Source organism: Ailuropoda melanoleuca, chromosome 9, assembly GCF_002007445.2.
Source record: "Ailuropoda melanoleuca isolate Jingjing chromosome 9, ASM200744v2, whole genome shotgun sequence".
Taxonomy (NCBI): Eukaryota; Metazoa; Chordata; class Mammalia; order Carnivora; family Ursidae; genus Ailuropoda; species Ailuropoda melanoleuca.
In genome coordinates this window covers 3,075,129-3,090,536 of record NC_048226.1, presented here as the reverse complement: position 1 = coordinate 3,090,536, position 15,408 = coordinate 3,075,129, and the positions used below count along the sequence as shown (strand labels likewise).

The 15,408-nt window shown below is 43.7% G+C and overlaps 1 protein-coding gene across 1 annotated transcript in view; it reads left to right on the top strand.

Moving 5' to 3' along the window:
- The window catches only part of ADAMTSL3 (ADAMTS like 3), a 236,922-nt gene that overhangs the window by 160,331 nt on the left and 61,183 nt on the right, over positions 1-15,408 (top strand). Inside the window, exon 17 of the mRNA XM_034668882.1 lies at positions 9,188-9,474. Within this exon, the coding sequence (XP_034524773.1) occupies positions 9,188-9,474 (287 nt within the window). The remainder of the gene's footprint in view (positions 1-9,187; positions 9,475-15,408) is intronic.

The following is a 15,408-nucleotide window of genomic DNA, read 5'->3' as shown; positions in this document are numbered from 1 at the left end:
CCACAATACCATTTTAAAGTCTGGTCCTCAAATTACTTCCATCAGAATCACCCGTGGCGACTCCTGAAATGCAGATCTCTGGGCCCCACAGAGCAGACACTGGGTGGGGGGAGGGGAGCACTTAGACACTAGCATTTTTCTGGGCTCTGCCAGATACCTTTTATTTATTTATTTATTGTGTGTGGTAAAATATCCATAACAGGATAGGTGGAGGGGATAAGGAGGTGCAGACTTCCCTTTATAAAATAAATAAATCACGGGGCTGAAAAGAGCAGCATAGGGAATACCGTCAATATTTCATCACTTTGCATGGTGACAGATGGTGACGACATACCTATCGTGGGGATCGTTTCGTCACGTCTACTCACTCTGGCACACCCCTGAAACTGATAGACTTTTGTATGTCAGTTGTGCTTCAATTTCAAGAATGACCGTTTTAACCATTTTTAAGGGTACAAGTTCGTGGCATTAAGTACACTGACCTGGTTGCCCCCGCCCCCCCCCAGAGCTGCTTCATCTTCCCCAGCAGAGACTCTGTCCCCATGAAGCACTAGCTCCCCAGGGCTCCCCCCAGCCCCCGGCACCTCTCTTGCGCTTTCCATCTCTAAGAATTTGTCACCAGCATTTTTAGCAAGTATCCCAGGTGACTTGGGAAGGTGCATCCAAGTTTGGGAACCACTGGACCGGGTCATCTGTAGGGTCCCTTTCACAGTCTAAAAATCCTGTTCATTGTATTGAATTGGAAGGGGCAATAGCATGTAAGCTACAATGGGTTCAGGCCCTGTACTCATTCCAAACCTGCTTTCTCTATCAGCCCACCTGCCTTTGCCACTGGTTTCCTCCTCCCCTTACTCCCTGAGCAAAGCTGCTATGCCCTTTCCTCCTGAAAGACACCACCCCTTTCTCTCCAGCATGGAAGACTGAGCCCCCAGCACCTGTTCCCGGCCTGTGCGGCTGCCTCCTCCCTGCTTCCTCTCTCCCTCTCTCCCTCTGTGGTCTCTATGCAATTTTCCTTTATAATTCACGCTGCTGGCAGATTCCGGCCTGTTCCTGGCTGTCTAGTGTGAAGTTTATAGTTTCCTCCCACCACTTCTGACTCTATTCATTCCCTCGATTTCCAAACAAAACCGCAACATACCTCAGGTTCCAGTTCATCCTTCTATAACCACTGTCTTTTGTGGTTTGGGGATGCTTGCTTGTTGACAATGAAGGAGAAGGTGAACGTAGCTATATTTCAGATCCCCCGAGGAAAGCCTGCCAAACCTGCCTGGAGAAGATACATATTTCTGTCTCTGTGGTTTACCATGGCCTGTGCTCTGGATTTACACAGGAGTGGATGTTCAAAAGCTTTTTTTTTTTTATTAGGAAAATAAAAATTATAGCTTATAAAGCTAAGCCAAGAGAACTGCAATTTTGACCTTTCTTAGCTCCCAGCTGTGGAATGTGTTGATGGTTGATACGGTTCATCGCTGTTTTAAAAGGTCTTCCCTGGAGACGTCCTGGTTTCTTTGGGATTCAAGACGCTTCTGCAGCTGGGTTGCCCCTTCTCCCATTTTTCATGTGTGAAAACCAAGGAGACAGGATTTAGAGCACTTTGGATGTTTTCTTCCTGCTGTTTTGGCTTCTCCACTTGGGGAAGCCGTATTTGCTAAAACTGAGTTATGTCTTCTTTCAGACATCTGTTTTTCTCACCATGGTACTGACAGCTAATATTGAGGATTTCATTTGTATCAGGGGTCTATGTGGATTGACTCGTTTAATTCCAACAATGCGATTCCAACACCCCATGAGAAGGTGTTACCATTACCCTCACTTTAGGGGTGAAGACACCAAGGTACAGAAAGGTTAAGGCAGTGACCAGCATTTCAGAGCTGTTACGTGGTGGACAGTGGTTCTCTGGCATTTGATTCTGGGAAGAGCTCCAGTTTAATGTTAGATGACCTGAATTCAAGCTCAGGTTGGTCTAATAAGGTGGACAGAGAATTTAGTGGTTATATTACCCTACTGTGAGGTTTAGGGGTCAGGGATAGCTTCCGGGGAGACATGGTGCATGAACTCAGGTCCTGAGATGTAGGCAGGTGTCAGACGAGCAGAGTGTCAAGTATTTGGGATTGCATGCCGGCCAATTGGTCTATGGGGGGGCCATACCTGGTGGTTGACATGTACTGAGTGTGAAGAGGGGCCTGGAGGCTAGAGAGCGAGGCAGCTAGGATGCATCTGGAAACAGAAGCAGGTCTTGGAGGTCTTCATGGTGCACTAAGGAGCTTGGACTTCATGTGGAGGCAGTGGGAGGGTTTTAACAAGTGATGTCATCACGATTACGTTTTAGAAAGATCTTTCTGGCTGTCTGCAGCTTGTGCTGATCATTCACTATGATTAAAAAAAAAAAAGCAATCTGCAGCCAATCTGAAATTGCACATCTCTGATTGTCTAGATAGGACATATCTGCTGGGGTGGAATTTCTGAGACTTAAGATGGGCCCATCAGAAGCATTGAATTTCTACAGTCAAATTTCATTCCAGAAAGTTAGTATGAATTTGCCTGTCCACGGGAGTCCTGGAGCCCGCCCTCTTTCCCACGTCTGCATCAACATGGGGAAATGATTTTTTTTTTTAAAATGCCGTTTTCTACTACATTTGACTTTTGAACAACACGGGTTTGAAGTGCAGTGGGTCCTCTTACCTGTGGATTTTTGCAGTGTGACACTGTAAATGTACTCTCTTCCTAATGGTTTTCTCAATAACACTTCTCCCTCCAGCTTACTTGATTGTAAGAAGACAGTATGTAGTACATACAACATACAAAATAGCTGCGATTGACTGTGTACGTTATGGGTAAGGCAGCAGGAGGCTGTCGGTTTCGAGCTTGGGAGTCAGAAGTTACACGTGGATTTTTGACTGTGGGCAGGGGCTGCGCGGGGGTCCGTGCCCCTAAACCCCAAGCTGTTCAAAGGTCAACTTTACTTTCATGTTTTCATGGTTTCCTTGTAACTTTGATCCACGGGGAATGTGATATGTGGTGTGTCTCCCACTAATTAATGAATTGCCCAGCACCATCTAGTGAATAATTTGTTTTGGTTTCTGATTTCAAAGTGCCTTCACTGTGTAAATGGGGTACCCCATGGCCAGTCCCATAGTATTGGAATTACTGTCACTTTTTAGTCCTTTTCTCTCTCAGGCTGTGCAAGTACCATGTAACTGTTATTCCCTTAAACACGCTCCTCACTGTCCTCACCTAACCTCCTGTAAAACTTGAAAGTTGTTTTGTCTGTTTCTAGCCTCTCCCCCCAAATTGCATCAGAACCACATTCATTTGCTAAAATAATTAAGCGGGGGGGGGGGCGGGGGGGCGACAACTTTACAGTTTGGAGTCTTCTCATTGGGAGACATGTGCTGTTCTCTCGGTTATTCTGTTCTCTGGGGTTGGAACCCTCTCGGTATTTTGCGGTTTTAATCAAGTGGCCTGCGCTTTCTTATAGAGTTTTTATTCTATAGTTTTATTTTCTTACATGTTTTAAGGTTCAGTTTTTTTTTTATCTGTAAAGTCAGGAAAAAATGGTACTTGTTCAAAAGGTTGTTATGAAAATTATGTTCAAATAATACATGTAAAGTTCTTAGCATAACGCCTGGCAGCCGACACTAGCAGCACGTGTTGGCTGAATTCTGGGAAACCTGGTAAATTAGGATAGGTAGATAGATAGGGACTATTTTATTGAACTCTGATTTTTTTCCCCCAAAATCTCAATTGACTTCGCTGTTTCCTATAGTTATCAAGCAAGGCATCATCAAAGAATAAATTCATCTCTTCTTTCCTAAAATTTATACTGGTCTTTTACCTTTTCTTACCCCATTTCGTTATTCCTTATACTTTTTACATTTCTTTTTTTTAAAGATTTTATTTATAATATATAAAAGATATATAAAAGAGAGAGAGAGAGACCGTGAGCACGAGCAGGGGGAGAGGCAGAGAGAGAGGGAGAAGAAGATTCCCCTGCTGAGCAGAGAGCCCGATGTGGGGCTTGATCTCAGGATGCTGGGATCATGACCTGAACCAAAGGCAGACACTTCACCTACTGAGCCTCCCACATGTCCCTAAACATCCCATTTCTGTTGATGTCTCCATCTTTAAAATGAGCAGGGTGACATAGCTTGCTTTATTACCAACCTATTTCGGAGTTCCTGATTTTCAAAAAAAATTTCAGGCAGGTTAGAAAATTCAAAGCTCTTAAATTGCTTTGGCTGCTGTGACCATTCAGCGCAAGCTGAGTGGTTTAATACACATTTGCCAGCTCAGTTCTGTAGGTGAGGAGCCCATCAGATTCTGCCGGTTCCCCTGCGCTGGGTCCTGCCAAGCCAGAATCAAGGTGTCTGTCAGCCTGAGCGCCTCTTTGGGGGGGGGGTCCTGGGGTAGCATGTTCTTCCAGGCTTATTCAGGTCATTGGCAGAATTCAGTTCGATGCAGTCGTAGAATTGAAATCTTCACTTCCTTGCTGGCTCTGGGAGTTGCTAGCAACTTCCAGAGGCTGCCTGCATTCCTTGGCTCCTGACCCCTTCCGTCTCTGAGCCAGCAACTGCAGGTTGAGTGCCCTTCATTTTTCTGACTCTCTCTTGCTCTTTTCCTGCATCTCTCTGACTCCAGCCAGAGAGGTTTCTCTGTGTTTAAGGCCTCGTGTGATTGAATTATCCGCTGGGACAGTCTCCTTATCTTGAGGTCCATAACCTTAACCACATCTGCAGAATTCCTTTTGTCATGCAGTGTAACATATTCATAAATTCTGGGGACGAGGGTATGAGTGTCTGTGGGGTGGCTGTTATTCTGCCTGAAACTCTAGGTTTTTATGTTCATCATTTTTTGTCACTTTTTTCCTGGAAGACAGTGTGCCTTTCCAAGCTGTATTTTAGGCACTTTAAATTTTTTTTTTTTACATATTTTGTATCTGAACACTTTTTCTGTTTGCCATGTGTTGGAACCTCTACTTGAAGAATCCAGGTATGTTCATTATTGAATTATTTAGGTTCTCTCTCATTTTGTCTCTAAAAGCTGCCATTTTAAAAAGTCCATTTTGGGGGGCACCTGGGTGGCACAGCGGTTAAGCATCTGCCTTCGGCTCAGGGCGTGATCCCGGCGTTGTGGGATCGAGCCCCACATCAGGCTCCTCCACTATGAGCCTGCTTCATCCTCTNATATTGAATTATTTAGGTTCTCTCTCATTTTGTCTCTAAAAGCTGCCATTTTAAAAAGTCCATTTTGGGGACACCTGGATGGTTCAGTCAGTTAAGTGTCCAACTCTTGATTTTGGCTCAGGTCATGATCTCAGGGCTGTGAAATCGAGTCCCGCGTCCGGCTCCATGCTCAGTGCAGAGTCTGCTTGAGATTCTGTCCCTCGCCTCCTGCCCCTCCCTGCACTTGTGCTCTCTCTCTTCTCAAATAAATAAATCTTTGAAAAAATAAAATAATAAATAAAAATTAAAAAGTCCAATTTTGGAGAGGTATGATTTACATACAGTAAACTGTGTCTATTTAAAGGATGAGGTTTAAGAGGTGGAAACAGCCCTATAGCATAGCCTCGGACATGATACAGAACACTTCTGTCATCCCAGACAGTTCCCTCTGCAGCCTGCCCTTCCCCTCCACCCCTCCGATTGCTCCAGAAGCTTCTCTTGCTCTCAGCACTGCCACATCCTGCCTGTGTCATCATTCTGATCATCAGCCCTGATTCTTCTGCGTTTTCCAGGTTCTGAATTCCTGATGAGATTTGGAATCATGTCCTCAGGCTTCACAGTTTATTTCTTCAGCTCCGTAGTTTCCCATTTTATTCTGTTATTTTATTATCTTGTGTCTAAACTGTTACGGTAGTGAGGTGCTATTCTAAGTTCTTCTGCAAGGTGCAGACGTAGGGAACGCACTCCATTTCTCTGGTTGCGTTTTGTGCAGACATGGCATTTCAGATGTTTTCATGCGACTCTGTTCCTTTTTTGCATCCTTAAAGAATTTTTTTTTCTTTGAGGAAAAAACAAAACAAGACTCAGAACTGCATGAACACTGTAATATCTTTTGTTTAAATAAATGATAATAGGATCCCTTGGGTGGCTCAGTCAGTGAAGCATCTGCGTTTGGCTCAGGTCATGATCTCAGGGTCCTGGGATCGAGTCCCACATCAGGTCCCTGCTCAGCGGGGAGCCTGCTTCTCCCCCTGCCCCTCCCCTTGCTTCTGTTCTGTCTCTCTCTGTGTGTGTCAAATAAATAAATCTTTAAGAAAAAAATAAATGAATAAATAAATAATAATAAATGAAAAATTTTTAAAAATCCATGGAAGAAAATCATGCTAGTTTATGCATAAAGTTGGAGTTGCCATAGCTTTTTTTTTTTTCCTCCTCTGAAATCATTCATGGCTAATCTGGACAGCTCTTGGATCTGATTTTTAAGAGGACTCTTAAAAGGACCTCTGAAAACCAACTTGAAACATCCTGGATGCCTTAGGAAAACACTGGACGCAACCATCATTTGCCCTGTTGGGAAAGGAGGTGAGCCCCCTCACCTGCCCTGTATTCTGTCAGGGTTCTGGATTGTAGGAGTCCCAGGAGCCCAGTCTGAGTGAAAAAAAACCTATTTCCCATTAAAGCAAAATCCCCAATTTTAAGTTTTTATTACTAAGGAGAGAGGAGGGGAAAAAATAGTGACTGTAAATGTACAGTATGCTCACGGTGAGAAAATTCAAGCCTCTTCAAGCTACGAAGAAGAAGGGAAAGCCTCCTCTTCACACTCTGGACCCTGACACGTGCCGTCGCTTCCAGAAAGAGAGATTATACAGGAGTCAGCGCACGTAAACATATGTGTTATAAATAGATATGCATTTATATAATATATACACTACATATGCGTATGTGTGACTTTCTGTGTGTATTTCGACAAAAGATCATAGTACGTGAATTACCCCATACTCACTTCATTTAACTGTCTCTAAATGGAGGCTATTCCTGCTCAATTAATATAGACCCACACCCTTTTTTAAAAAAAGTTTATTTTAGAGAGAGCATGAGCAGGGGTAGGGGCAGAGGGAGAGAGAGACTCTCAAGCAGACTCCCTACTGGGTGTGGAGCCCGATGCGGGGCTTGATCTCACAACCCTGAGATTGTGACCTGATCTGAGACCAAGAGTCGGATGCTCAACCGACTAAGCCATCCGGGTGCCCCGTACCCACCTCCTTCTTTTAACTGACCTTATATTAATACATTGTATGGATTCCTTGTCTTAAATTTTTTAGAAAGATTTATTTATTTATTTTAGGAGGGGGCAGAGGGAGAAGGAGTATCTTAAGCAGGCTCCATGCCCACTGTAGAGCCCAGCTCGGGGCTTGATCCCGTGACCCTGAGATCATGACCTGAGCTGAAATCAAGAGTCAGATGCTTAAATGACTGAGCCACTCAGTGGCCCCTTCCTTATTTTACATTTAACCAGGCTTTTTCTTTCCAGTTCTACTGGGGAAAACAGCAAGGAAAGAAAAGAGCATTGTGCAAATATTATTCCAGTAACTCCATCCTGGGCAGTCAGGCAGGCCCTCCCCTGGTCTAGGAAGGTTAGGGGAGGGAGTTTTCCACTAACAGTTTTCAGTACGCACAAAAAAAAAAATCTGGAGGGTTTACTGGTCGTCCTTTCCTGGGCTCATGCATAGCAATGGTGTTTCATTCTGCTGATTGGAATGTGCCGTTGTGGACAACTGTGATGACGTCTTGTCCAGGGAGAGACAGTTGGAGGACTCAGAGAGACCCTCATTACCCTATCTTTCTGAGATTTTGAACATTAAGCCTGGGAACTACATCTCAATCATTTTCTGAAGTGACTTAGTACATTATCCTGTGCATAGAGCTCTGTATTCCCTTAAACATAGGAAATGATGCACACCATATTCCCTTCGTAGCATTATGGTATGTGTTCATATATCAGTCTTTGGGAGAGTTTTGGAGTAAATTAACCCTTTTAACGTGACTGCACCCACGGTCCCCAGACTTACTCTATTACTGAGCTCTTCTTTGTCCAGCATTGGTGTCTCATGATGTAAGAGTTGCTTCAGGATATCTTAAATATCTATGTCTCTCCTGAATCTATGCTTTTAAATTCAGTGTAGGAATCAGCAAACATCTTCTGCAAAAGCCCAGACAGTAAATATTTTAGGCTTTGCCGGCCAGTTTCTGTTGCAGATACCCGGCTCTACCATGTAGCTCAAAAGCAGGCAGAATTTATGCCATTCACAAAAAGATTATCCTTCTTCCCCCTCCCCCATCCATTTAAAACTGTCAGAATCATTCTTAGCTAGTAGGCTGTGGGGAAACAGGTGGGCTGAACTTGACCTGTAGGCCGTAGGTGGACAACCTCTGATTCAGTGGGTAGTAGTTCGGGATCAGAAATAAATACTTCATTCAGCTAGATTGTGGAATACCCAAGATACTTTCAAGAAGAGGAAATTCAGTGTATTTATGTAAATAGAAAAAAATATGAAAGCTTCATCTACTCTGCTGAAAACATTTGTTGTCCTGTAGCTTAGCTCCTAAATATTGAGGGTTTAATAAAACCCTGCCAGTTAAAGGATAAACCTGATAAAGATTAGATGAATCCATATTGGTGAAAAATCTCCATATTATAAAAGAAATCAGATTAGAAATTATCACTGCGGAATGGCTTCTTTATTACCAAATTAAAAAAACGAATGATATATATTTTTAAAAATGTATTTATTTGAGAGAGAGAGAAAAAAAGGGAGATAGAGTGTGGGGAGGGGCAAAGGGAGAGGAAAAGGAAGAGAAGCAGACCAAGCAAAGTGTGGAGCCAGACACGGGACTTGATCTCACAATCCTGAGATCACAACCTGAGCCAAAATCAAGAGTCGGACACTTACCCAACTGAGCTACCCAGGCGCCCCCTAATTTTAATGATATTATGCAAAGGTCATAGCACAGAACTTGAGTTACAAAATGGATGCAAACATTCAATATATCTCTAGGGAAAATTCTGTTGTTAATAAGATCTGAAAATTGGTTAATGACATGTGAGCATCAGAAGTATGGCATTTCAAATGTTCTGGATTCCCTCTGAATGAAGTTACTTTTTCGCTGCAGAGAATGCTTGTCACTCCTCTGTGGCCCAGATGTAATGTTTGCACGTTCTTCCCCCCCTTCCCGGTTTTCCGTAGGTTCATTCCAGAGCCCTGGTCAGCCTGCAGCACCACATGCGGGCCGGGAGTCCAGGTCCGAGAGGTGAAGTGTCGCGTGCTCCTCACGTTCACGCAGACGGAGACTGAGCTGCCTCAGGAAGAGTGTGAAGGCCCCCAGCTGCCCACCGAGCGGCCTTGCCTCCTCAAGCCATGTGATGAGGGCCCTGCCTCCAGCGAGCTGGACACCTCTCTCCAGGAGGACAACAGGATGACTTACCACTGGGAGTATGCGGGGTTCACCCCGTGCACGGCGACGTGCTTGGGAGGTACTTGCTTCTCGCTCCGGGGACGGTCTCGTCTTGTGTTGCTAACCATTAGAGAAATCACGAAATCATTCAAGTCAGATATGCAAGTTAGAAAAGTCTGAACGAGGTGAAATCATTTGAATAACTGCAAACTAGCCGTTTCTTTATTTTCCATCATGATTATTCTAGGAAGATAAAGGGTAGTGGGATTATATCGTGATCAAAAAAATGGTACGTTCCTTTGGCCTTAGCGTCTGCATAAGCGAGATGGGGAAAGAGGCCACTGATTAATATGGAATAAATAGGAACTATAGGTTGAGGCAGTCTTGCCCATGAATCAGTGTTGCAAAGTGAGATGGCCTGGGGTTGTCCTATCTTCACACAGTCTGTCAGGAGTCATCCTCAGAGTGTAGTTAGGCTCATACCCACACACTGGGCCAGAGAGCAGTGCGGAACATACTGATGACTGCGGTTTACATGTGCACATGTGGAGTCATGTGTGTAGCCTGTGGACTTGTTAGGATCAGGGAGTGCTGATATGCTCGGGGGCCTCAATAGTATAGAAGACCCCAGGATGATTAAGCGTCCCGGATCCAAAAGGGGGTGACTGAGTAGAGAGCAGGAGTCCAGATAGTTATTCTCTGGGGCTCTCTTTTTTGGATGGAAATAGAAATAATTGGGAAGTTAGATCTTCTGCTGATATGAAGGGGGCCCATCTGATCAGGAATGCAGGACTCCTGACGCATGGGGACGTGGACTCCGGTGAACGTGGCAAAGCTTGGTCGCTGGATGTGTGCCGACTTCAGTCCCAGCCAACGGTGGGAAGAGCCCACGCAGCTGCTGCCTTGGAAGGCAGTTGGGTCAAGTGCATGCTCCACTCCTCCTGGTGGTCCTGAGCCCATTACTTGAAATTCCTCATCAGGTCTTGGAGCTCATGGTCCCGTCATTGTGCCTGAGCCCCTCACCCTTTGTCCCCCAGGCTCTTAAGTAAATTCCCAGTCCTTCCCATCCAGTCTCCGAGACCTGATGGTATCTGTCTTTGTCCTGTCCTAATTCAGCCTCTAAACCCACCTCTCCTGACAGACACCTGTTCTCCGACATTGCCGGCCTGCCGTAGACCCAGGTGGAGGGGTGTATGTTTCACCCCCAGGCTTCAGCTAAGCTACTGCTGCCTTTCATATGGACGATGCACATAGAATTTAAGAACTCTCATCTGCCCCCGCATTCTCTCTGCTCTCTTACTTGCTTCTCCCTGGTTTTTAGAAGCCTACCCAACTAGCTAGGAATTCAGATTTTCTTATTCACCTGGACCCTAATTTGCTGCCAGGGCACGTAATCTCAGCCGCACCTGTGCTCCTGCTGCCCAGAACTGAACTCCTGCTCCCTCTGAGTTCAGGACCCTGGACACCACCCTTGTTGGAGCTTGGAAACCTTAATGGTTTTTTATCAAAATTCAATTAATTAACATACATTATATTATTAGTTTCAGAGGTAGACTTTAGCATTTGATCATTTGCATATAACACCCAGTGCTTATTACTTCAAGTGCCCTCCTTAATGTCCATCACCCAGTTACCCCATCCTCCCACCCCTTCCCCTCCAGCAACCTTCAGTTTGTTCCCTAGAGTTAAGAGTCTCTTAGGGTTTGACTCCATCTCTGATTTCATCTTATTTTATTTTTCCCTTCCTTCCCCTTTTGACGTGCTCTTGGCGATAATAGGAACGGGTACTTTCTTGATGAGTCTGGAGAATCCCTCTAGAGCTAGTTGCTGTGATGCGAGATTGGTCCCCTATTCAACTGTGATTATAGATGTCTGGAACTTTCTACTACATTACTGTGAAACATTATCTCTCTATACCACTTCTGAGCTACCACATTCCTGCAGTTTCACCAGGAGCCTGTCTTTTATTATGAGCTTTGTCTTTTATTATGAGAGCAGAAACAAATCCTACTATTGCACGCATGCCCTCAAATCTGTTAATCTCAAGATTTTTTTTAAAAAAAGATTTTTTATTTATTTTAGAGAGAGTGAGAGACAGAAAGAGAGAGAGAGCGAGCACAGGGAGGGGCAGAGGGAGATAATCTCAAACAGACTCTGAACTGAGCTCGGAGCCCGATGCGGATCTCGATCCCACGACCCTGAGATCACGGCCTGAGCCGAAATCAAGAGTCAGACACTTAACCAACTAAGCCACCCAGGCGCCCCTCAAGCTTTTGAATGCTGACTTTGGTAGAATTACTGTTTTGTGTAGTACTCTGTCATCCTTGATTTTAGTTCTTTCCCTGACTGGAAAGGTCCTGCTCGATTTGGGAAAGCGTGACATGTTGGGTCCTTGGAACTAACAGACCAGTTGGAGTTGCCCAAGGAAAGATGACCAGGTTAATTCTGATTCAGGTGGCAGAGTCTATTAGACCTTATCTTTGAAGCTTGATGCCAAAATGTTAGAATCTGCTATTGTGTTGTGTACCATGGCTGAACCCATGGGAATGACTTTCTTTTTCCATTTCCAGTTTTTTTTTGGTAATAGCTTTATTGAGATGTAATTCACCTACCATAAATTTATGCATTTGAACTATTCAATTTGGTGGATTTTAGTATATTCAGAAAGTTGTACAACCATCGTCACAATCAATATTAGAATACTTTACCCCCCAAAGAATCCTGTACCCTTAAGCAGTCATTCCCCATGTTTCATCAAACCCCCATTTTCCCTGCCAGTGGCAGCTCCTGGCAGCCACTAATCTACTTTCTGTCTATTCTGGACATTTCATATAAATGGAATCGCATAATAGGTGGTCCTTTGTGACTGTCATCTTTCACTTAGTGTAATGTTTCCAGTTGAAGTTCATCCATGGTGTAGCATTAATCAGTACCTCATTCCTTTTTATGACTCATACTATTCCATTGTATGGATATACCATACTTTCTCTATCCATTCATCAGTTGGAAATTTGGATTATTTGTGTGTTGGGTGTTGTGAATAATACTGCTATGATCATTCTGGTACACATTTTTATGTGGACATATATTTTCATTGCTCTTGGGTATATACCTCGGAGTAGTAGAATGGGCTTGGAATCCATTCAGCACGTCCAACTTTTGTGAAACTTGGCTCATCGAGTTTATCCTTGTTGGCCTTGTGGCCCTTTGGGCGTGCTGTGAGAAGGGAAACTGCCTTGAGCATGTCAGAAGTGCAGTTTAGTGTTCAGATGGTTGATGTGAACGTGCCCATTTATTTTCTGAATCCTCTTGTGAATCTGGAACCCATTTTACAAATTTTAACAGAGATCAACTTGGAAATCTTTCAATACTCAGTTAAACAACAATTTAGCCTTGGGAAGGTGTATTATATTGTTTAATTCTAGAATAATATCATTTAAATGAACCTTGGATAGCCACTAACCCAAATGTTACAGTTAGGGAAACTGAGGCTCAGAGGCCATCATGTAGCCCAAAACAGAAAATAATTCTCACCCTTTAGAGAGGGTTCGTTGAATGATAAGTACAATACAATGAGCTTTTTAACGTGGCAAAAAGTGATGTGTTTACCTTTGTGGGGTCAAGCTTAAATTTTCCTTTTAAATAGATCACTAAATTCTATAATGCTGAAGGCCTAATGCTTGAAACCAAAATCCTCTATGAAGGCAGGGAACTGCATGCCTGCTCTGGGCTGGACTCGGTGGTTCCGGGTTCTGGGCTCAGTATCGGGATATAACAATAGGACACCATCCTTGACTCAGTGGAACCATAGCTTTTGGTTATTCGCCTTTCTTGTCTTGATGATACTATTTACACGCGGTGATACTTGCCTCTCTGTGATCCATTTTAATGTTGTTTCTGAGTTGAGGCTCAGCCTCTACGAGTCCACTTGCATGTGGTTACGAGTGTCGGTTTTTAACCCTCACCCTGCTCTGCTGTAACTGAATACCACAGGAAAATAGAATTTCCCCAGGCATCTAGCTATTTCCCCAACATGCCTGTTTCTGGTAGAAAAATAATATATGCAAATTACAGATTTCTGAAAAGATAAACTTTTGGCCACATCCTGATAATCTGTGTACCTGTATCTTCTAACTTAACTTCACATCATACAGGAAATCAAAATAAATGTATTTGTCGTAATTGCTGATACTTGAGAACCTTTCCTAAATCTGCTTTCATACTGGAGTGGCAACAGAGAATTCTTTTTTAATTCCCGGAAGCTTGAAGAATGCAGACGTATTGCATTTCCAGCTTCTAGGGGGCACGTATGTATGCATGCAGCCTTGCGTGTGCACGTGCGTGTGCGAGCCCATGCACACAGACATCCTTTCCAAGACCCTCTGCTAAGGTTTTGTAATTTACTGCATCCTAAACCTTCCTCACCAGAATATTTCTTTGTATTTTATGTTATTTGTTGCACTTATGACCTTTCCTTTTTATCTTGGTATTTTCTAGCAGCACAAGCTAATAGCAGATGCATGGACTTTGAAGCCTGACCCCACTTTGAACCCTAGCTCTGCCACTCTCTTTGGGCCACTTACATAAGTTTGTAGAGGCTCATTTTTGTAAACTAAGGGCCATACCTACTTCATGAGGGTTAATGAAAGGATTGAATGTGCTGATTTAACAAGATGCTGTTGGAGAAGTGCTTAATCACAGTGGCTGGCGCGTGGTCTATGACAAGTGTTAGTGGGATGATTATTTTATCATAGACTAATAATAAGGCGTTCTTCTGATAATGCTGCCATATTTTTTCTCTTTTAAAAAATCTAATTAAATTGCTGAACCCCTTAAAGAATCTACTCATTTTCAAGTCCATTCTAATGAATTCTCTAAGTAAAATAATCATCTGTGATTAACGGTAGTTTCCTTTTTTCCCTTTCAAACTTTTGTAAGTTTTATATCTCATTGCATCATCTAGAATCATAAAAACAATAATAAGTAATGTGGGTGATGCCAACCTTGCCTTGGTCCTGACAGAAACAGGAATCTCTCTGTTGTTTCGTTCAAAAACAACATTCTACAAATATTTATTGCATGTTTCTTTGTGGTAGGCACTGGGCTGGGTGATAGTGACCTGGTAGTTCCTACCTTTGGAGTTCACATCCAGTGGGGGAAATGTGTTGATCACGTAATCAGACACATATATGTAAATCACAGCTGGTTATAGCCAAAGAGATTCATGGTGCTATGAAGGTATATAATAGGAGGAACTTGACCTAATTAGGGAAGTAAGAGGAAGCTTCCCTAAAAACGGTTACACTTGAACTTAAGTCTGAAAGATGAGGAATTAATTAAGCAAAAGTGGGACTGGAGGGGTGGCACAGAGAGAATTCCCCGCAGAAAGAAGGGCAGGTACAAAGTCCTTAGGTGGCAGGTGCATGGTCCATCCCAGGAATGAAGAAGGCAGGTGTGGCTGGAGTACTCAGAAGATGGTGAGCTGATGCTAGAGAGGGAGGCAGAGCCTAATTAATGCCTTACGGGCAAAGCTGACTTGGTTCCTTACCCCAGCCTCAAGGGGAAGCCATTCAGAGAATCAAAGTGGGAGTTACATGATCAAACTTTTGTTTATTTCCAAAAGGTGAGTCCAGCTGTATTGTAGAAAAGGGTTTGGAAGGGATAAGAACAGACGTAAGGGAGGCTCCCTTAAGAATCTGTTGCTTCGTCCAGGTGAGGGCTTGGCCTTGAGTGATAAGGAAGCTGGAGATGGAGGACAGCAGATGACTCGGAGAAATGTGTAGAAGGTGAAAGTCTGTGGGGAGAGGGGGCAAGTGGGCATGAGGGGGCCCGTCTGAGTCCTGGATTCTTTTCTGAGATGATGAGTGCTCACCAGAGGTCCTGTTGGGCGCAAGGAAATCACGGTTTCCCATTGTGGATGTAATGATTTTTTTTTAATTACTGGTTTTTATTTTTTTTTATTATATTATGTTAATCACCATACAGTACATCCCCGGATTCCGATGTAAAGTTT